Source organism: Pelophylax lessonae (assembly GCF_965119305.1).
Source record: "Pelophylax lessonae genome assembly, chromosome: 2".
Classification (NCBI taxonomy): Eukaryota; Metazoa; Chordata; class Amphibia; order Anura; family Ranidae; genus Pelophylax; species Pelophylax lessonae.
Genome location: NC_138769.1, coordinates 239,464,695 through 239,486,857, shown reverse-complemented (window position 1 = coordinate 239,486,857; position 22,163 = coordinate 239,464,695). Strand labels below are relative to the sequence as shown.

The 22,163-nt window shown below is 42.4% G+C and overlaps 1 protein-coding gene across 1 annotated transcript; it reads left to right on the top strand.

Annotated features, from left to right (window-relative positions):
• Positions 1-580: 580 nt before the first annotated feature.
• SLC16A1 (solute carrier family 16 member 1) lies at positions 581-16,124 on the top strand. The gene is made up of 4 exons (XM_082246771.1): positions 581-827; positions 7,461-7,604; positions 12,082-12,933; positions 15,493-16,124. The coding sequence occupies exons 1-4, from the start codon at positions 611-613 to the stop codon at positions 15,747-15,749; spliced, it is 1,470 nt and encodes a 489-aa protein (XP_082102897.1). The 5' UTR covers positions 581-610; the 3' UTR covers positions 15,750-16,124.
• Positions 16,125-22,163: the final 6,039 nt, after the last annotated feature.

Genomic DNA, 22,163 nt, shown 5'->3' with positions numbered 1-22,163 from the left:
TCCGACAGTCGCCGCCCCCGCCCCTCTTTTTGGGGTCTTTTTTTATACACTTTCACTGCTTGCGACCAAACTGATTTGGGATGGCTATTGCATGGGGGGTATTGGACTAGGACAGCCCCCATGGGTGTGACTATGTAGATTTATTCTTTTACAAGTCTTCTGCCTAGAAACTCCTGTGGAGATGAAGTCAATACCCCATAAGTGAAGACTGTGTGAATGGGCGGCGACTGTCAGAGGACTCAGAGAAAGGAATTTTACGGTAAGATTTTACAAAAATTCCGTTTTTGTGCTTGTAACCATGAAGTCAAGTTTGGTCGTCTTATAAATTATTCCAGAAGTTTTGTAGCATTTGTGCACTCTTGGGTATATTCTAAGCAGGTTGTTTGGGCTGTCAGTGCTGCAAAATGGCTAACCTTTTACAAATTCTGATGGGGTATGTGAACTTATGAATAAAACCATAAAGCTATAACAGGGTATTGCTTCCTTATCTGCTTGCCGAGGATTACAAACTGACTTGCTAATTAAACAGTTTTTTTGTATAATGTAACTTTTTTTTTTTTCTCTCCCCTCTTTTAAGGATTTTTAAAGACAAGAGCTTGAAGCTGCAACCATGCCACCTGCTGTTGGCGGTCCAGTGGGCTACACTCCCCCGGAAGGAGGCTGGGGTTGGGCAGTTGTTGTTGGAGCCTTTATATCGATTGGTTTTTCGTATGCCTTCCCCAAATCAATCACTGTCTTTTTTAAAGATATAGAAGTAATATTTGGTGCAACAAGCAGTGAAGTTTCCTGGATTTCTTCAATCATGTTGGCAGTCATGTATGCAGGAGGTAAGAAGGAATTTTTATTTCTTTTCTGTGGTCTTTGTAAAAATGTTTAACTGCTAATGCCACAGATCCTGTGATCCAAGGTACTAATTCTAATGCTGGCTTTAGGCCCCTTTCACACAGGGGAGTCCGTCGGCGGACTCCGTTTTTCTCAGCGGGGGATCGATCCGCCGATCCCCCGCTGTGCAGGCGGATGGCAGCTCTGTCTCCACGCTGTGTGCGGAGGCAGAGCTGTCAGGTCCCCACTGTTCTCAGGCGGTCCGTTCTCATCCGATCCACTGGATGGATGGAAAATAGGGTTTCCGTCCGTCCAGATTTGAAGAATCTGATCAGATGTCAGCGGACATGTCTCTGCTGACATCCGATGCCCCATAGAGATGCATGGGGCATCCGTTCAAATCCGCCCAAAAAACGGACAGGCGGATCTGAAGGGGCCTTAGGCTACATTCACACTGGCAGTTTAGATTGTTGCGAATTGCCACCACAGGAATGTTCAGATTCCTACTACTGTTCTTAGCAGCTGCTTGCCACGTTCACTATAATGGCAGGTTGCTGCAGGTTTTGTGGCTCTCTGCACAGCCAGCGATTTACCTGTGATAATCGCTGGCTGTGAATACCTGCTATATATGCTGTTAAGCTGCCCATAGATGTAAAGAATTTTCATTCAAACTTCTAAGGAAAAGCCTTGGCAAATTCCCAGAACATTCAACTTTCGTTCAAAAGATTTTGTTTGCTTTTAAAGAAGTTCACCTTTTGTAACGTGTTGCACTGCCCCCCGATCCCTTCGGACAGCTAGCTGGGGATCTTCCCCCGCCCAGCTGCGTCATCCTTTGTGTTCTGTGAATGGGAAAACTACAAGGTCCGTCACCTATGCCGCTGTTGGCTTATGCAGGTGCATCCCAAAAAAAAAAAAAATTAGAGCATTAAAGTTTTTTTTTTTTTTTTTTTTTTTTTTTTTTTAATTAGTAAATTCAAAAAGTGAAACTCCTATGTTTTGTATAGATGCATTACAAAGTGATATAGTTCAAGCATTTCTTTCTTTTTTTGATGATTATGGCTTAACCACTTAAGCCCCGGAAAATTTTACCCCCTACCTGACCAGGGCCTATTTTGCGATTCGGCACTGCGTGATTTTAACGAACAATTGCGCGGTCGTGCCACGCTGTACCTAAACGAACTTGACGTCCGTGTTTGTTTTTTTTTTTTTTTTTTCCCCACAAACCGCTTTCTTTTGGTGGTATTTGATCACCTGTGCAATTTTTTGATCATGCGCTATAAACAAAAAAAGAGCGTCAATTTTGCAAAAATAACAATATTTTTAAAGGAAATTCCCCAAAAAAATGTAAAAATAAAATTTTTTTTTTTGGCCAATTTGTTTTTATGCTACATATGTTTGGTAAAAATAATTGCAAATAGAGTATTTCGATTGGTTAACGCAAAAGTTATTGCGTTTACGAACTAAGGGAAAGATTTTTTTTTTAAACGAGTAATGGCGGCGATTTTTTTTTTTTTTTTTTTTGCGGGATTGCGGCGGACAGATCGAACCCTTGACTGACATTTTTGACACTTTTGGGGTTACCAGTGACATTACTACAGTAATCAGTGCTATACATGTGCACTGCTGTTACTGTAAAAATTACACTGGCAGTGAAGGGGTTAACTTTGAGAGGGAGGGGTTAAGTGTGTCCCTAGGGGAGTGCTTCTAACTGTGATTGGATGTGGCTTGAGGTGTAAGAACAGATCAACATTAGCCGCCTGCCTTTCTCCTGCGACAGTCGCGAGTGCCCGGCAGACATCGGGTCCACCGGGCACGCGGGGGGGGGGCTGTTCCGTGAGCGAGCCTCGTGCGGTGTGCGCTCGCTCCCTAGAGCCTCACAGGCTAGCGACGTATCCCTACGTCGCTTTGCCTGCGAGGGGCTGACCACCGCAGTAAATAGTCGTGCAGCGGTCGGCAAGTGGTTAAATCTAGTTGAAAGCCAAAATTCAGTATCTCAGAAAATTAGAATTTCATAGGACCAATAAAATGAATTTTTTAATACAGGAATGTTGGCTTACTGAAAACTGTCCATGTATAGTATGCACGCAATATTTGGCTGGGGCTCTTTTAGCTCAAATTACTGCAGCAATGTGGTGTGGGATGGAAGCGATCAGCCTGTGCCACTGCTGAGGTGTTATGGAAGCGCACAAATTGCTTTAATATTTGCCTTCAGCTCGTCTGCATGGAGTCTGGTGTCACTCATCCTCTTGACAATACCCCACAGATTCTCTATGGGGTTTAGGTCAGATGAGTTTGCTGGCAAGTCAAGCACAGTGATAGCATGATCATTAAACCAGGTATTGGTGCTTTTGGCAGTTTGGGCAAATGCCAAGTCCTGCTGGAAAATCAGCATCTCCATAAAGCTGGCCAGCGGAGGGAAGCATGAAGTGCTCTAGAATTTTCTGGTAGAGGGCAGCGCTGACTTTGGATTTGATAAAACAGTGGGCCAAACGCCAGCAGATGACTATGTATGGCCAGCATTCAAAGGATGTCTGCTTAAATCCTCTGAAGATGTATATATAATTTTATTTATTTTATACCCAAATTGTTGCTTTTACAGGTTTAAGTTGAAAATCTAGTTAACAGCTTGTTGCCATCTAAACACCATTTCTCTAAGCTAACCTTTAGAAACAATTGAATTTATTTAACTGCCAGCACAAATTGCTCTCCATTTCATTGTCAGCCAGAGACTTAATGATCTCTGATGTTAAAGCCCTGCAGTGAAGGAACATTCTGTGCCAGCACCGCTTATACACTAGATTAACACAATTACTGTACAGATAAACTGCACTTAAAGCAGAAGGGGAAGTTCTGCTTGTTTGCATCCTCCACTGCCTCATTTGACACTTTTTTTGGGGAGGGGGGAGTGGGTAACTGGTTTTGACAGGTACCCTCTACCACTTGCGGTCAGATGCGCCATTTCTCATTCTGGCCGTTCTATAGTTGGGACTTGTCCTCGCGTACCCTTTAAGGGGCAGGCTTCCATTCTTTTCCAAAAAGATCTGGCTTAATTTTACTTGGTAAATTGTATTCAAGGTGTTTTCTTGGATTAGACCTCCATTACAGCACCATGTTCTTCTTTGGTACCTCAATTCGGTTCTCACTGCCCCGCAGAAACCATACCCCACCGGGGTACTGAGTTTGGATGACCACCTGCTAGGTAGCTGCCTATCACATTTCAGACTTGTAGGAGTCTGTGAAAAAGCCACGCCACAATATTCACAAGGATAGTCTTCCACCCTAATTTTTTCTAAAGTGCTGTTTAGGGATGATCGAACTTTTCAAAAGTTTGGTTCGACCAGAACACCCGAACTTCCCGATGTTCGGCCCGGATTTCAGAACCCCATTGAAATCAATGGGACCCGAACTTCGGTAATCAAAAAACAATTTTGAAGCATTTAACACAAAAAAGTTCTTAAATTGTAATTTTTCATAGAGAGCAAATTATTGAAAAGAATTTCTTTGGATTTAGTGTCTGGGGCGTCTAAAAAGTGTACCTGTGTAGTTTCAGCTCTAGCATGTCCAGAACCAGAAAAAAAGTTTTTGTATTAGAATTGCAATGGAACAGGATAGTGGCTCCGCTATTTTCACACCTTGCCGGTTTTGTAGCAGGCGTTTTTTTTTGGGCATTTTTTGGGGGTCTTTGGAGGCAGGCATAACATCAGAACTTCTGTGTAGGGGTATATATACACACACGTATGTGTATATATACACATATATAGGTGTGAAAGTAGCAGAAACCAATGCTTGCGCTAATGAAATAATTAACACCCATATGGCTTCTCTGCTATAACACCTATATAGGTGTATAAATACATACAAGTGTGTGTATATATATACCCCTATACAGAAGTTCAGATGTTATGCCTGCCTCCAAAGATGCCCAAAAAATGCCCAAAAAAACGCCCAGGTGTGGTGTTGCAGGTGTTTTTTTGGGGGTCTTTGGAGGCAGGCATAACATCTGAACTTCTGTATAGGGGTATATATACACACACTTGTATGTATTTATACACCTATATAGGTGTTATAGCAGAGAAGCCATATGGTTGTTATTTCATTAGCGCAAGCATAGGTTTCTGCTACTTTCACACCTATATATGTATGTGTGTATATATACATACGTGTGTGTGTATATGTGTGTGTATGTGTGTGAGTGTGTGTATATATACCCCTACACAGAAGTACAGATGTTATGCCTGCCTCCAAAGACGCCCAAAAAAACGCCCAGGTGTGTTTTTTTTGCAGCAGGCTTTTGTTGGGGGTCTTTGGAGGCAGGCAAAACATCTGAAATTCTGTGTAGGGGTATATATACACACACGCTTATATGTATTTATACATACACACATATAGGTGTTATAGCAGAGAAGCCATATGGGTGTCAATTATTTCATTAGCGCAAGCATAGGTTTCTGCTACTTTCACACCTATATATGTGTATATATACATACGTGTATGTATGTAATATACAATATACCCCTACACAGAACTTCAGATGTCATGCCTGACTCCAAACATGTCCTCAAAAAAGCCCTATAAACGCCTGCAACAAAAAGCCGGGTGACAGGGGCGAAGCCACTATCCGGTTCTATAAGTGTTCTAAGAGAAACTATCTTTTCTCTATAGCGGTCACCCTGAAATGGATGGGTTTTGTCACCCTGCCATAGCAGTCAGTCAGTTAACCCTACACTACACTACGGTCCCCTTACACTTAAAGCGGAGTTCCAGGCACAAACTTTTTTTCAATAAACATACCCCCAGGACAGTCAGGGCTAGTACATTCCACAATGGCTAGCCTCTGATCTGTCCCGGTTCGCACTTACCTGCAAGAAGAAATATTCACAAAATTTCTTCTCCAGCGTTGCCATCTCTCTTGTGGGCAGCTGGAGCCGGCGCGATCCTCTTCTGCGTCCTCTTCCATGTCTTCTTCTCCTAGAATGCGCCTGCACCGGCCCCTCTCGTCACTTCCGGTGCGGCGCCGCATTCCTCCACAGCTTCTGGGCATGCCCAGAAGCTGTTTAGCAGGGAATGCGGCGTCGCCCCGGAAGTGACGAGTGGGGCCGGTGCCGTCGCATTGATTCCTGGGTGCGATGACGTTCAGCTCCCAGCAATCATTGCAAGCCAGGAAGTGATGGCGGAGCTGCGGCGCAGAGGGAGGAAGTGAAGAATAGGTGAGTATATTTTATCTACAATTACAAGGAGTAAACAAAAAAATATACCCAACTATCCAATTCCTTTTCAGGTGAAGGAGACCAAGCGGATGGGCACAAAAAAAAGGTTGATTTTGTGCCCGAAACTCTGCTTTAACACTTTCCCTACAGAAACTAGATTATTAAATCTAACTATAGTGGAAAATGGTACCCTAACTACACTAGATATCCTTTTCCTCACACTAATAATTGCTAAATGACACTTTGAAGCAGAAGTAACAGAACTGCTTCCACTCTCTTCCACAGCCCTGTATTAAAATGGTAGAGATTTGGCGGGGCTATCTTATATACTAGTGGGGCGTATTCACTAATCGGCCTCTGGACCCCCCTAGTCACTCCAATCACATTCCTAGCATTCTCCTGCCCCCTTAATTGGCTTTTACTGATGGTTCTGGTCCAATCAGGGGCTTTTAAAGCCCAGTTCCTGTCCCATTGCATTTTGGTCGGTTCTGGTTGCCGAATTCCAAACTTTTTCAGCAAAAAGTTCGGAATTCAGCCGAACATCGAACAGTCAATGTTCGGGTCGAACCGATGGGTCGACCCGAACCGTTCGATCATCCCTAGTGCTGTTGACCTCTATCTCAACAAAGGCCTCCTTCCTTGTGTCCTGCTGCTAAGAACACCAAATTCATGGCTTGACCACATCCAGATGGTATAGAGCAGAGTACCCAAAAGCTACAGCTTCTGTTGTAAAGACAGACCCCCCCTCCCCTATTTGTTCCTCCCTCTGTGGATCTTGAAGCAGGATATCCCTTGCAAAGTACAATTACTAGGTGGATAAGACAACTCAAGAGTTTGCTTTCAAAAGGATAAAGCAACTCCTGCAACAAGAATTTGCTCACTAGCAAGCCTGTTTCCCAGCTTTGTAGGGCTGCCATCTGATCTTTAAAGTCTCTTCCAAGCTTTACCATGTGGACATCCAATCCTTTGCCGATGCTGCTTTTAGCTGCAAGGTTCTTGCACCAGCACTGAGTTGGATCTATTGACCATTGTTGGATGATGTTACTTATCAATTGCTTGGGGATGTCCTAGTGTCTCGCTCACATGCTTGATATCTATACTGTATAAATAAAAGCATACATTTTATATCTTGAGGTAAAGGCTACCCTCCCCTGTTCATGTGTCGCTCTGCATGGATTGTGAATAGAACTCATAGATTGGGGTAGAGGTAAAGATAATCAGGGGACATGTCCTCAAAAGCTTTGTTAGTATCCAATCCTCTGACGGTACCAATCTACGACAATCAAGCCTGTGTCCTGTAATCTTAAATTGATTTTACCTGTTTAAATTTAGTAGCAGCTACCGAACACTGAAATGGTTATGATGTTGTTGTTAGTATTTTGTGATAGTAGCTTTAACGCAATTTACTTTTTTTTTTTTTTCTTCTTTTAGGCCCTATATCCAGTATATTAGTGAATAAGTTTGGAAGCAGACCGATTATGATATGTGGTGGTCTTCTCTCTGGAATTGGTTTAATTGGTGCCTCTTTTTGTCACACTGTGAGCCAACTCTACTTTTGTATTGGTGTTATTGGAGGTGAGTCTTTTTTTCCGCCTTTATAACGGACATTTGTTCAGGCTTTTATATAAACAAGCATTCTATGAATATGTGGTGCTTTAACTTTCTTGCTGATGCCTTTAATGTTTTTGTAAAGGAAAGGTACACGGGACAGAGTATTAAGAATATCAGATTTACCAAGCAATAGCTTTTCTTACTATTAAAGCTGAACTCTGGGCATGTTAAAAAAAAAAAAAAAATAAATAAAAAAATACTGTTCTGTGACTTATTAATATACCTATAAGGCTCCATGTACACGGGACGTTGTAAATGGCCGTTTAGGAGCAGTTGGGCGTTTTTTTCAGAAGCCCCTGAACCCATCTACATTTTATCTTATCTGTCCATGTACACCAGGTCGTTTAGTCATTTACAGGCAGTTGCGTTCAGGGACTGTTTTTAGAACGCAATTATTTGCCTTCGAACGTGTGTTTCCTGGCGTTTCAAACGCGTCCGAACGCAATGACCCGCGTTTAGCGTTCGCGTTTTTCCATTTTAAAGGGGAATAATTTTTTTGACCTCTAGTCTAGGAACGCTTGTAAACGCGGGTACAAACGTGACCGAACGGACGTTTCAAACGTCCTAAAAATTCCAGTATTCAAAGGGACTTTTAACGTCCCGTGTACATGGACCTGAATACTTTCAAGTCCTGAGTAATTGAACCTTTTGTGACCAGACCAAGTTGACGTTTTGGAATGCACTGGAATTGGCATACCAAAATTATTTTAATGTGATTTTTTAAAGCTCAGGTTTAGGTATGATCTTCGTTACTTTAGTCCACCTTGTACCAATAAGTATGCATATCTTCCACCTGACTAATCCCTGTGGAAGCTGCAAATCGCTGTAATAGTCGACACTGCTACATGATAGCAGAAAGCTTTTGGGTCCAGTGCCGAGTGGCTGCCCATCTGCGTAGTAGTCACTGCTTGCTTGACATTGCTGTCATATCTGGTGACTAAAATGTAGCTGTACCAGTGTAACTATGCAGGGGAAATCCATGCTTTCTGCACCTTTTAAACTGCCTACCCTGTTTTTAATAAATTCAGGGCCAAAGATAAGCTTTTCAGGACCCACTGATCATTCCAGCGATTCCCCCTAGTGATCCTGCCTCTCTACTTCATCAATCTTTAGGTTCTGAAAATAACCAACACTAGCTGTTTTGGTGGTGTCACTCCATCCATGTGACCATGCTTGCTTCTAGTGATGACTGCTAAACCCTCAGGCACATGCTGCTGTGTATATTGTGCCAGTTATGCTAGAGGCAGCAGGAGATCGATAGAGAGCTCTGAGTATTAGGGTTTCATGAAGGTAGGGTTCCCTGTCATGGTCACTTTGCCCTGTATGGGCATGACTGGACAACATGTATGTGCCAAGACTCTGCAATGCACTGTACTAAAAAATCCCCTAAGGGCCAATTCACGCATGTTACTATGTTGCACAAACCTTGGTTCAATGCAGTGCATTTCAATACATTAATACAGTAGTAAGCAATGTATAATGTACATTCCTTGCGCTACAGTGTATATTCCATGTGTTGTAGTGCACTTCGTTTAAAAATGGTCATGTGCATTTTGGCCCACACTTGAAAGCATTGGCTGAATGTTTAAAAATGCCTGTGTGGGGTGTAATGCAGCACAGGTCGAAAGTGACTCTAGCCTGTGTGGGAATATGTAATGTTTGGTGCAAAAAGGGGTAGATTTGGGTGTGGGTGTCTGTGGACAGGCCTTTTACATGTTACCAGTTTAGCGTTGGCGAATTATTGCGATGCCTCATGTGGGTGTGAATACAGTTTACCTATGCTTGCAACTTAAATATGCGTTCAATTCTGTGCACAAGCACAGAGGGATGGGTTGCTTTAAATCTGTTTGTTTAATATCCCTTATTTCTTTTAAAAGGGATGTAAATCCCCCCCCCCCCCCCGCATAATATAAATAAGGATGACCAGTCCTCTTTATGGAGCGATCTGGAGTAAAAAAGACCCTATATCTCCTTTTTACTTTTGCTTTAAAAAAAAAATCTAAGCGAAAAAAATATTTACATCCAGCCTGGACCGCAAGTGACTGTGACGTCGCTCTGGTCCTCCAAGGCCATGTAGCCAATCAGAGGATCTACTCTTTTGATTTTCTGTCTGTGGGAGCAGCCAGCTGCACCGTCAGATCCTTTATTGGACAAATCGGTGGAAATGGTAAACCCGAGAGACACCAGCAAGCAAGCGGCAGAAAGGAGGGGTATGTCCCCTCCTGCTTCTGAAAGTGTTTCAGTGGCTCATGAGCCACTCAGTGCTTTTATCGGCATAAAAAAATTATATACTGGTGTGTGTGTGTGTGTGTGTGTATATGTGTGTAGATATGTGTGTGTGTGTGTGTGTGTGTGTATATATATATATATATTCTTATATCTTGCCACAATCCTGGTAAATCACTTCAAAGCTGCAATGTGTATAGTATACATATTGCGGTCTTGAAGTATTTACCTTTTTAAACCACTTACCGCAAAGTGATGTAGGGGTGCGTCGGGTAACTTTGCGGGGTTATACCGGGATGATGCCTCTAGCTAGAGGCATCATCCCGGTACTGTGGTTTAGTGCCAACGGTTGGCTTTCTGACGGTAGCAACCAATGCGGCTCGAGACGCTTGATCGTTACCCGGGACGTCCCCCCCCTCCTGCCGCCTTCCGTGACTTTTAACGGGCCTCCCATCCCACCAGGAGACGCCGGCACGTCCGCCGGCTGGATGGAGTCCCGATCAAAGTCTGAAACGACATCACTTCCGGGTTACTGTGCGGTAAATTTAAAAAAACGGCTGTATGCAAAAACGCTGTTTTCGACATTTTGCATACATGGAAGTGTAGTGGAGGGATCGAGGGTCTTTTAGACCCTCGATCCCTCCACAAAGAGTACCTGTCACTGCATATTGGTGTGAAAAAAAAAAAGAGCTACACTCTTAACTCTAAACTGGTATCCGTTAAAAAAAATTTAAAGCGTCGCCTATTGAGATTTCTTTTGACCGTAGTTTGTCGCCATTCCACGGGTGCACGCAATTTTAAACTAACATGTTGGGTATCTATTTACTCGACGTGACATCTTTCACAATATACAAAAAAATGGGCTAACTCTGTTTAGTATTTTTTAAATGCAGTGAAATTTATTTTTTTTTTTTTCAAAATTTTTCCCAAAAAATGGCATTTTAAAGACCGCTGCGCAAATAACGCATGACAAAAAATATTGCAATGACCGCCATTTGATTCTCCAGAGTCTTTGCTAAAATATATATGTTTGGGGGTTCTATGTTTGTGGGTTCCAAGTAGTTTTCTAGGAAAAAATACTCATTTTAACTTGTAAACAAAAAGTGTCTGAAATAGGGCTGGGGCTTAAGTGGTTAAACTGCATGCCATCAGTAAACTTTTTTGATCTTCATATGAATGAGGCTCTATTCACATTAATGCATCTGAAGGTGCACAATTTCCAGTGCGACTTTGATCCCGCTTTAAGCTCTGCACCAAAGTAGTGCAGGCACATTTTCAAAATCGCTACGACTTTAAGTTGCACCTATCTAAACAGGGGCCCTTGCAAACAATGGGCTGCAACTTATGTCCAAAGTCAGCTGACAAGTCGTACAATTGTAAATGGGCCTTGAGATGAGAGTAAATACAAGTTAATGATACTTTGTATTTCTACAGAATTGCATTGCTCAAGAACACTGCTTCTTGTTTGATGGCTGCTACTGTCTACAAGGTCCAGTTGTCATTTTAACACCTGGCAATGGAGTGGAACATGGATGCTCCCCTTTTTTTCAGTACCAGGAGTGGCTGATAAGCCAAAAGCTTGTGGCCAAACCCTTTGCTCTCTGGATATACTACAAAAATTCAAAGACCCCAGTAGTTAAAGGATAAGTTCATCTTCAATTTAAAATAAATGCACATCTCTTTGCAAGGAAAAGTGCCTTTTTTTTTTTTTTTCTTTCTAACACTAAAATCTGTGAAGGAATGAACCCATGAACAGCAGTTTGCGGTAGTAATGCCAGGATCCTGCATGGTTTCAGTACACACTATGCCTGTACCTATTATATAGGCAAGCCGTTACTAAATTGCAGGAAGAATTGAACTATGCAAGCGCTCACCAGCAACCTCAGTTAATTGAGAACTTTAAGCCCATTGGCCCATGGTACTTGTAGTTGATTCACAGAAATCTGTGAATGAATGTTGCTGTGTGGGTGTAGCCCCAAATTGGCCACACTGCTTTTAAATTGTGACAGTGGGTGCAGGGAGAAGAGCCTACAGGAAGGGGGTATCGGCAGGGGAGGAGCTGGACAATGTGAAATGTTCTAACCTAATTACGGGTGTAACCTGTTCCAAAGGTGAACTTGGCATTTGATTTGTATGCTTGTCTTTACGGTAAAACGTATTGTCTAACTTTTTTCACCCTCAACCACTATGCTTACTTTTTTTTTTTTTTTCCCAGGTTTTGGTCTCGCTTTTAACTTGAATCCAGCTCTAACGATGATTGGCAAATACTTCTTCAAAAAAAGACCAATTGCTAATGGCTTGTCAATGGCAGGCAGTCCTGTGTTTTTGTCAACTCTTGCACCTTTAAACCAATACTTCTACAGTATCTTTGGTTGGAGAGGAAGCTTTTTGATCCTGGGAGGACTTCTTCTCAATTGTTGCGTTGCAGGCTCCTTGATGCGCCCCATTGGACCAAAGCCTGATGATTTGAAAAAGAAAGTGACAAAGGAAGTATTGGAGGAAGCTGGAAAGTGCGACGACAAGGATGCTAACAAAGACCTTATTGATGGAACAGCAAAAACCAAACCAACTTTCTTTCAGACAATTAACAAGTTTTTGGACTTCTCACTTTTTACTCATAGAGGATTCCTGATCTATCTGTCTGGACACACAATCATGTTCTTTGGACTCTTTGCACCTTTAGTCTTTCTTAGTAACTATGCAAAAAGCAAAAACATTTCTCCAGAGCGCGCTGCCTTTTTGCTTTCCATCCTTGCCTTTGTAGATATGGTTGCAAGGCCTTCTATGGGGATTGTGGCAAATACCAAGCTAGTGAGACCGAAGGTGCAATATTTCTTTGCTGTGGCTGTGCTCCTTAATGGAATATGCCACCTGTTGGCACCTTTATCAGTTGATTATACTGGTTTTGCAATCTATGCTGCATTTTTTGGCTTTGCTTTTGGCTGGCTTAGCTCTGTACTTTTTGAGACCTTAATGGATTTGGTTGGTGCACAGAGATTTTCCAGTGCCGTTGGACTAGTGACAATTGTGGAATGTTGCCCTGTTCTTCTTGGGCCACCCCTCTTAGGTAAGATTTGAGTTTTTTTTTTTTTTTTTTTTTGACGTTTAGAAAATTTTTCAGGCTTTAAAATGTTTTTTTTTTTTTTTTTTTATGATTTGAAAACTATGTCCCAGATGTAACTGTACAACTGCTGTCCTTTTTGAATATGCACTTGTCCACCACCCACAGATCCCAGATTTTGGATGCAAGTTTTTATTTAGTTGAAATTCAATCGCAATAAATATACTAATTCATTAATCCACACATTAAAAAACATCTACATTTGAAAAACTATATCCATGAAAAGTCAGTAAATTAGAGGAAGAATCTAGTAGAGTGATACTCCACCTAAAGTGCATGAGACCTGAAATAAGGTCATGTACTGGTAAATGGATAATTCTACACAGGTGGTGGGTACAGTTTTTTTTTTTTTTTTTTTTTTTTTTTTTTTTTTTCACTTTATAGTTAAAAACTAAAACCCACCATAGTAAATATAAACTGTTAACACGGGTGCCCCCCCCCCCTTACTTGGTTGGGTGGCCAGTATGTTTGGTATTTTTTTTCTTTTCAATAGCACAGGCTGTCCTGCATTAGTGGCAGTTATTGGTTGGGAGAAACTTTTTTTAACACTGACAGGGGTGCTTACCATAGTACAACTTTTATGTAAAACCTTTATCCCAGAAGATGTCAAAATGATTTCTATAACTGCCTAAAGGGTAGGTTCACCCTTTCCAGAAAATGGCCTTTGCAGTCAAAGGGCCCCAGCAGATATTAGACCTCTTTGCAACTTCATAAAATCATTTATTTTATTGCTTTACTTGTAGACCATTTGGGTTCCCTCAGAAGCATGGCTATTCCCTATCTAGCAACTCCCCACGGCCTCATTGCTAGGGCTGTTGGTTTTCGTTTCTGCAATGCTGGGAATGGGCATCCAATGCTTTTCAGGTCATGGCAAAAAGTTGTTAGCAACCTTCACATCCTAAGAGTTTGGTGGGTTTCTAAAAGGATCCAAAGGGCCTACAAGTAAAATGTACGCTGCACAGACTTTTATCTACCCAGGCTCCATGACTGCATAGGCTATTTTTTTGAAAAAAGGGCTACTTATCCTTTTTAAGGTGTTGGCTAGAGTTTGGCTTCAAATTTGTTAATGCATCTAGATCTGCTAGTACAATTTAGTAGTCTCCTCTCCCCAGGTCAACAGTGTTGCTGTCCAAAGTTTTTTTTGTTGCTCCTCCATTCACTGTAGACACCCTAAGAGGATGTCTGGATGTGTCTGGCTGGATCACCAGGTGGAAATATAAGGGAAAGCCTAAAATAACAGATGCATCCACAGCATGCAAGGATTATTAAAATATAAAGTTTGGGGTTTAATACTAGTCACAGGCACTCTAGTGTGCAGACTATGCCTATCCTTTCCACCCACTCCCTATTCATAGAAGCCGTATTATAGCTTCTATGAAAAGCTGAATTTATGCAATGGAGATGAGTTAAAGAGGAAGTAAACCCTCCTCTGCAACTTTTACCTATAGGTAAGCCTATATTAAGGCTTACCTATAGATACTGTAAATATTGCCTAAACATGTGCCGTTTAGGAGATATTTACTTTGCATGCAGCCAGCTAAATCACTGGCGCATGCGCGCTGAAGGAACGGCCGCTCATGCTGTTCCTTCAGAGCCCTGTGCCGTAACCGTCGGCTCCCACGCGCATGTGTGGGAGTGACGTTATTGCGGCTCCAGCTAATCAGATTGCCGGATGCCGCAAACCCGGAAGAAGGGCAACACAACATGGTCACCCGTGAGTGGTCGGGCTTCGTTCTAAGGTAAGTATTTCATAATGAGCTAGTATGCGATGCATACTAGCTCATTATGGGTCTGTCTTACAGGTGTTCGTTTTTAAAAAAAAAAATCTGAGGTTTACAACCTCTTTAAAGGTATATTGGTTTCTTTGAATGAGCGTAGAAAGTGCAAAACTTTGCATTGTGGGAATGGTTCCTTGTGCTGAGGGGTGTGTTTTTTTTTTTTTTTTTTTTTTTTGAGTGGAAATAAACTCCCATAGATTTTTACCTATAGGTAAGCCTAAGAGGCTTACCTATAGGATACAGTAAATATCTCCTAAATGTACACAGGTAAGGAGATCTTTACTTTGGAAGTGTCCATGGATGTCACTGGCGAATGCGCACTGGATTCTGAATGGACCATGCTGTTCATGAAGTACTCCGTGCCATAGGATTGACGTCATTGCAGCCCAGCCATTCATACTGCCAAAAGCCCGCAAACCCGGAAGGGAGTGAGTGAAGATGGAGGTGCCTACTTGGAGGGCTTTGTTTTCAGGCAAGTCTGTCATAATGTGCAGTGCATGCTAGCACATTTTTACCTAAATTGCCTGGGTCTCCTTTTTTATTTATTTTTTTTCTCTGCAGTTTATGACTAAGTGAATGAAGTTTTTCAAAAATCGAAATATCCACACAGACCTGTTTTCTTGCACTGTTTGCATGTTAAATCTAAATTACCTTTTTTGCATGATAGTTTTATATATTTCCCAAGTTTTCCTAGGTCTGTAAAGTGTTTATTTTTTTTATTTTTCAGGCAAATTAAATGACATTTATGGAGACTACAAGTATACTTACCAAGCTTGTGGGATAGTACTCATCGTAGCTGCAATTTACCTGATTATTGGGATGACTATCCATTACAGACTTCTTGCAAAAGAGCAGAAAGCAGAGGACAAAAAGAGGAGCCAAGAAGCAAATGGCGCCGAAGCAGAACACAAAATCAACAATGAACTCTCAGTCCTTCCTCAAAATTCAGATGATGTTGTAAAAGAAGAGGAAAGTAACATATAGGACAATTTTTTTCTTTTTTTTTTCCCCCTCCTCAAGAGTGCTGGGTGGTAGCCATCAACAAGGGTGACACTGATACTTCACACTAGCCCGGTATTAGCATAGAATTCTATTTTTAAATTCTTATTTGAAGACCATGGTTTTATTTTCTTACACACAAACCTTTCATCAGACAGAAACTAAACGTTGCTTATTTTTATTTTTTATTTTAATTCTTCAGTTCTATGAATGTTAAAACATGTGCCTTATTCACATGATCTGTTCAGGCTCCCCTTTTAAACTCGTCAGTTTGGCTGCTTTTTATTCATGTAGTTTTATGTTTGCTGACTGCTGCAGCAAGCAGCAGCCACCTATTTGAAGGTTTTACACAACAGGAACAAGTGGACCGTACATACCCCATCTATACGCAACGCTTGGATTCTGTCTTCCAAGGACTTCACAGGATAAGATTTAGATGCTGCTACAATACATCAAACATTGGAATTAACCCGTAAGGGTGTAAACCCTTTTTTTTTTTCCCCACCAATCTTGCTCCTCTATGGGTCCAAAGGACATGTTTCAAGCTTTTGAATATAGTGGAAAAGGCTGATCTATTAGGATATTTTTTTTAAAGCTTCTGTAATGTGGATTTATTAAATCTGTGCAGATGTGGTGCGCACTTCAGTATTAAATTCACTGCCAAAAAAGGCTGTGGATATATTTTTAAAGCTCTTCCAGCATTCGAAAGGGGTCAGCTCCTTATCTCATACATAATTTCCTGAAGTTAGGCACGCTGAACACTTTAGTTGCTTCGTCCATAGTTAAAGCTACTTTAAGGTCTATGTAAACTTTAACATTGAAATTTTCTTAGTTGCTCCCTTTTGCTCTTTTGAAAGTGGTTTGTTACTTCTGTTCAGTAAGTGGAAAAAATACCTGTTGATTTTACAAGAAATCATGTGAGCTGACAACTTCTGTGCACCAAGAGGGGTTGTGGAGATGAGAGTGGGGCGATAGGAAAGGGTCTATGTTCTTTGTAATCCATCAGAAGTTGGGTAAGAGCAGTTCTGAAGTTTAGAGCCATTTTGTCATGTCCTAGAAAGGCAAGAGTGTATTATATTTCTGGCATACCAACAGTTATTTTTCTGTACTTGCAGTGTATTTAAAGGGATAAAACATGGGGAAATGTGGTATCCAAAATTTCCAATTTTTCTATTTGATTAGTTCATTTTTTATGTGCAAAATCCTATTTAAATACAGGGGAGGTTTTTAGAATCTGAGGCTTGGTTCATGAATTTGCACCTGAATCAGACCCAAACGCGCACAGGACCCGTTTCAAATTCGTGCCGCAGACCCGCCGGACATGTGTGAACCGGCTCTATTGAAAGCCAGTCTTGAAAGCCAGTCACTCACATGTTATGCGAATTGGATGCGGTGTAAAATGCGTTAATGTCTCGTATATGTGAAACCCAGCCTAAAATTTTTGTTTTGCGGTCTGTGCCCCCGTTGGTGCAGGGGGGGGGGGGGGGGGGCTTGTGAAGGAGCAACAATCCCTTGAATGGTCTGCGGTCGGTGCCCACACTGGAGACATTCCATCCTGTGGAATCTTCACAGTGGCTATTCAAATGGCAGTAAAAAGACTAAGACCATTTCCTTTGCCATCTGAAATGTAAAAACAAAAAAAACTGAGCTATATAACTGGCCATACATGGGCTAAATGGGAGAATCCATTGATTTTTTTTTCCATCCACATGAACTACATGGATTGTGAAATATCCACTACCTGGCGCTGTTTATTTTTTTAAATGTGTTTTTATAAAGCCTGGTGGTGCTTGCAGGGCCCACTCATGGCTAAAATTGTCTGGTTTAGTGGAACTTGCCTGAAATGGAGTAGTCTATGGCTAGCATAACTATGTTAAGTGGTATTGGAAGCCAGTAATGGTGGTCTGCCTGGTTGAGTTGAGTTTCATACTTTCATTAATGACCATGTCGATCTGCTCTTCGATCTTTCAATACACACTGTTTAAATGGAAAAACTTGCGAATGCCCTGGTTATTTGACCAACAAGTTGTGATTGATCTTTTAAGATGTAAATCAGGTCAGTTGTATTGGCAGTGTCACTGTAAGTTTGACACTTTGTCAACAAACTCGGGCAAGGTTTCAGTCAAATTCTGCCCTTGGATTGTTACACCTAAGCTAGTCACCACCTGTAGAAGTGCTGTTTTAGGACTATTGGCTAGCATGATTCCCTACCTCCACTATATAGCACACCTAACACATTTTTTAAAGGGTTAGAACCTCAAAGGTTTCTATTAGTTTGTGTCATTAGGGATAACTCCTACAACTCTATTTTTGGACATCCTTTAACTCACCGGATTTTACTAGGACAGGAAATGAGGAGAAACAACCCAGAAAGCAATAAAAATCTAATGGGGAGTTCCCAATTCCCGTTTGCTGTATTGAAAGTAAAAAAAAAAGTAGTTGCGGTATCTCTCTATTTGGCCTGCAAGGTTGTACTATTGCTACCTCTAAATTAGCAATTTGCTGGTCTTGTTTGTCATTTTTTTTTTTTTTTTTTTAATATGCCTCCATATGAAATGAAGCCTTATCTGCCTTGATCTGCAGAGGTAAACCACTTTAGGGTTTGATGTACACAAAGCCTACTTTGACTCCTGGCTGCGGGAAATCGTGACAAAATTGCACCGTGTTCATATCCTGAATGCGATTCTTCCGTGTTCAGGAGAGGGAGGTTGAAGCTCCCCTAACCGCAGCAGCTTCTAAACTCTGCTTAAAGCCTGTGTGTGTACGTGGACACAGGCTTTTATGGAGTTGAATTTAGGAGCTTTGGACAAAAACAATGCCAAGAGCTCCTAAACTCAAGTTCAGGAGCTGTGTTCATGGAGCCTTAGAGCCGGTTCACACTGGGGTGAACCAGATCGCCTGACAGGTCGCCTGCCATAGAGAAGCTGTGGACCCGTTCTAATAGGAGCGACACAAGTCGCTCCGACTTGGAAAAAGGGTCCGGAGCTTTTTTGGGGTGACCCGGAGCAACCTGCATTGACTTCAATTATATCAAGTCCGTGCCGGCCGCTCCGAGGTCGCGGTTCGAGCTGTGCACCACGACTTCACAGGTCGCCCGGCAAAGTCGGCTCGCCCCAGTGTGAACGGGGTCTTACTGCCAGAGCAGCAGACTGCTGGCAACAAAATTAATGAAACGTTCAAGTTTGAGATGGGCCCACATGAAGGTTGTTGTACTGTGTATGTAACTTGTTTTCAAATAAAAAATGTTACGTTTTTATTTAAATTTTTGATTTTGTTTTTATTTCCTACAGTGAAAACAAAACTACACTTTGTAAAAGGCGAGGTCCACGCATGTGCAGGTCAGGCACAAGTGCATAATTGCGAGGGGGTTTAGCTCAAAAGTATGTTCAGCCTTTAGGCTACCTTTTAGGCCTAAGACCTATGCCTTGCAGCTAACATAAAGCACTCTATGTAATACATTGTGGCACGATTAAAGTAGAACTATAGGCAAAACTTATTTTCTCTCGTTCATTGACGGACGCAGTTCCTGATGCATATCAGTAGGGTTATACTGCCCCTACAGGAGTAGGACCCAACAGAAAAAAACGTTCTGGCTACGCTTATGGGCAGTCCCAGAGGGTACACCTTCTCTCTTCATGCATAGGATGTCGGTTTTAATCTGTCTAGTCAGGAGTAAGGACCTAGTTCCCTGCTGGCATCTCTGGTCCTGGCAAAGTTTTTTTTTTTTTTTTTTTTTTTTTTTTTTTTTTTTTCTCTAGTTTTTTTTTTTAGTTGGCTTTCTCCAAAATTTTTTTTCCTGTGAGATCTACAAGCAACTGTGCTGGATCTGGGCAACGGGCTGGATGTATAGATCCAGTGGTTACCCCAACCGGCCAACGAGCACGTGCAGACCTTAGCTCCATGCAGGGTCAGACACGACATAGTCCCACTGGATGGGGACTGGCCCTGTGAGTATAGAATCTCGCCAGGTCGCACACGCCAGGGCCTAGGCCTGAGTCGCGGTATTTCCTATTTGGCTGACAGCCCCCCCCCTGTCAGGAGGTGGTGCCTACCTGTGTTCCTGATATGGTGAGTAAATCCCCCACCCCAAGCGGATTTTGGGGTGGACGCGGGCCTCTCCCTGGGATGGTCAGACCCTCACAATTCCGGGTTCCCTTCTGTCCTGTTCAACGCCTCTTCTACCCCCCCCCCCTCCAAAGGGGGTGCGACACCCACTCTGCCTAAAGCGAGGAAAGCGACTTCTAGGAAGATTTATCATCATCATGTGAAAGTCTTATATTGCGTGGTGTAAGTCTCTTTAGGCTCCCTCTCGGTGGCCCGGATCTTGGCTTTCCTTCAACGGGGAGTTGATCAGAAGTTGACCTTGAGCACTATCAAGGGTCAGGTTTCAGCTTTGGCAATTTTTTTCTTCTGCGACACTTGGTACCTTGTCACCACCTTGGGACCTTGATTGGTGCTGTCGGTTTTTCAAAAACTTCCTTTTGAAAGTATTTGGGAGATTCCCTGCCTACCTTTTCCCAGAAGGTGGTTGGTGGCTATCACTTCTGTGTGCAGGGTGTCGGCACTGGCGATATTGTCCTGTCCTCCCTATGTTTGTTCATAGAGACAAAGTGCTACTTTGTCCGGATCAGTCCTTCAGAAGGTGGCCCCTTAATGACCAGGCCCTATTTTGCGATTCAGCACTGTTTAACAGACAATTGTGCGGTTGTGTGACGCTGTACCCAAACTAAATTTACGTCTTCTCCCCCCCCCACAAATAGAGCTTTTCTTTTGGTGGTATTTGCTCACCTGTGCAACTTTTTTTTTTTTTTGCGGTATAAACAATTTTTGAAGAAACTATTTTTTACATTCTTTTATGACCTTCTCAAAAAAAATAAAAATCGAAATTTTTTAACAATTCAGGTCAATTTGTTTTCTGCTACATATTTTTGGTAAACAAAAATCCCCAATAAGCATGTTTTGATTGGTTTGCGCAAAAGTTATTACGCAAGTTATTACGTGTACTAACTACTGGAAAGATTTGTGTTTTTTTTTTTTTTTTTTTTTGCGGGACTGCGACATTGCGATGAACAGATCGGACTCCTAACTGACATTTTTGACACTTTTGGGGGTACCAGTGACATTACTAAAGTAATCGGTGCTAAAAAATATGCACTGTTACTGTAGTAATGCCATTGGCAGGGAAGGGGTTAATACTTTTGTTGGTCGAGGGGTTAAATGTAAGCCTAAGGGAGTGATTCTAACTGTGGGAGGGTTGGGCTTGTGAGATGATCATAGAGACATGCGATCCTATATAGCAGGATCACATAGTCTCTGTGATCAGTGCAGGGAGAAGGACAGACGGCTGTGTTTACATAAGCCGACCGTCCTTCTCTGTCATCGGGGAGAGATCGAGGGCGTCAGGCCACAATTGGAGCCGTCTGACACATGCACTAGCTTCCCGGCTGACGAACGGGGGCGCTCGCCCCCTAGCCCCTCCCCAGAGCGAGCGCCGTACATGTACGGCGATTTGCCTGTGGGAGCCAGCCTGCCGCAGCTGGTCGGACAGTGGTTAAATGTGGACATTGTATTACCATCTTTGTGTCCTAAGCCCAAACAGCCTAAGGAATGTGCACTGCATACTCTAGATGTAGTTCGGACAGTCAGATTCGCTCTCTGTACTTGCGGATAGCCCAAGAAAAGGGCTGCCTGCGTCTGCTGCGACTATTTCCATTTGGATCAGACAGTGATGCAGGCTTATTCAATTAAGGGTCAGGTGCTACCTTTCCCTGTTTTGGCGCATTCTACTCATGCACTTAGTGCTTCCCGGGCTTTTTGGCATCGGGCATCTGTGCTTCAGGTTGCAAGGCAGCTACCTGATCATCTGTTCACACCTTTACCAAATTTTATAAGGTGGATGTGCTGGCATCTGCACATGCCTCTTTTAACTGCAGTTTTGCAGGCTGCTGTTTAGAAGGCTTTTTGGCCTTCCTTGAGGGTGTTCACTGTTTTCAGGTGGGCTTCATCTTACTGTTCTGATGAGTCCTATGTTGCCTGGTTGGCTAAGTTTTAGCCTTGGACTTGGTTTTTTTTTTTTTTCTGCTGTTCCCATCCCCTTATTTTTTGGCACGTCCCTACTTATATGCATCAGGAACTGCATTCGTCAATGAACAATAGAGAACTGGATTTTTGACTTACCGTAAAATCCTTTTCTCTGAAGTTCATTGACGGGACGCAGTACCCGCCCTTCCTAGTTTGCATTGGGTTGGTATTACTTCTCTGACTCTGCTTTGATATTAAACTGACATCCTATGCAGGAAGAGAGGGTGTACCCTCCAGGACTGCCCATAGGCTTAGCCAGAACCTTTTTTTTGTCTAGTGTCCTACTCCTGTAGGGGGCAGTATAACCCTGATGTGTAT

Coding starts and splice junctions, on each gene's coding strand:
- SLC16A1 (XM_082246771.1), top strand. CDS start 611: ATGCCACCTGCTGTTGGCGGTCCAGTGGGCTACACTCCCCCGGAAGGA. Junction 7,605..12,081: donor TTGTATTGGTGTTATTGGAG/GTGAGTCTTTTT, acceptor TTTTTTTCCCAG/GTTTTGGTCTCGCTTTTAAC. Junction 12,934..15,492: donor TCTTGGGCCACCCCTCTTAG/GTAAGATTTGAG, acceptor TTTATTTTTCAG/GCAAATTAAATGACATTTAT.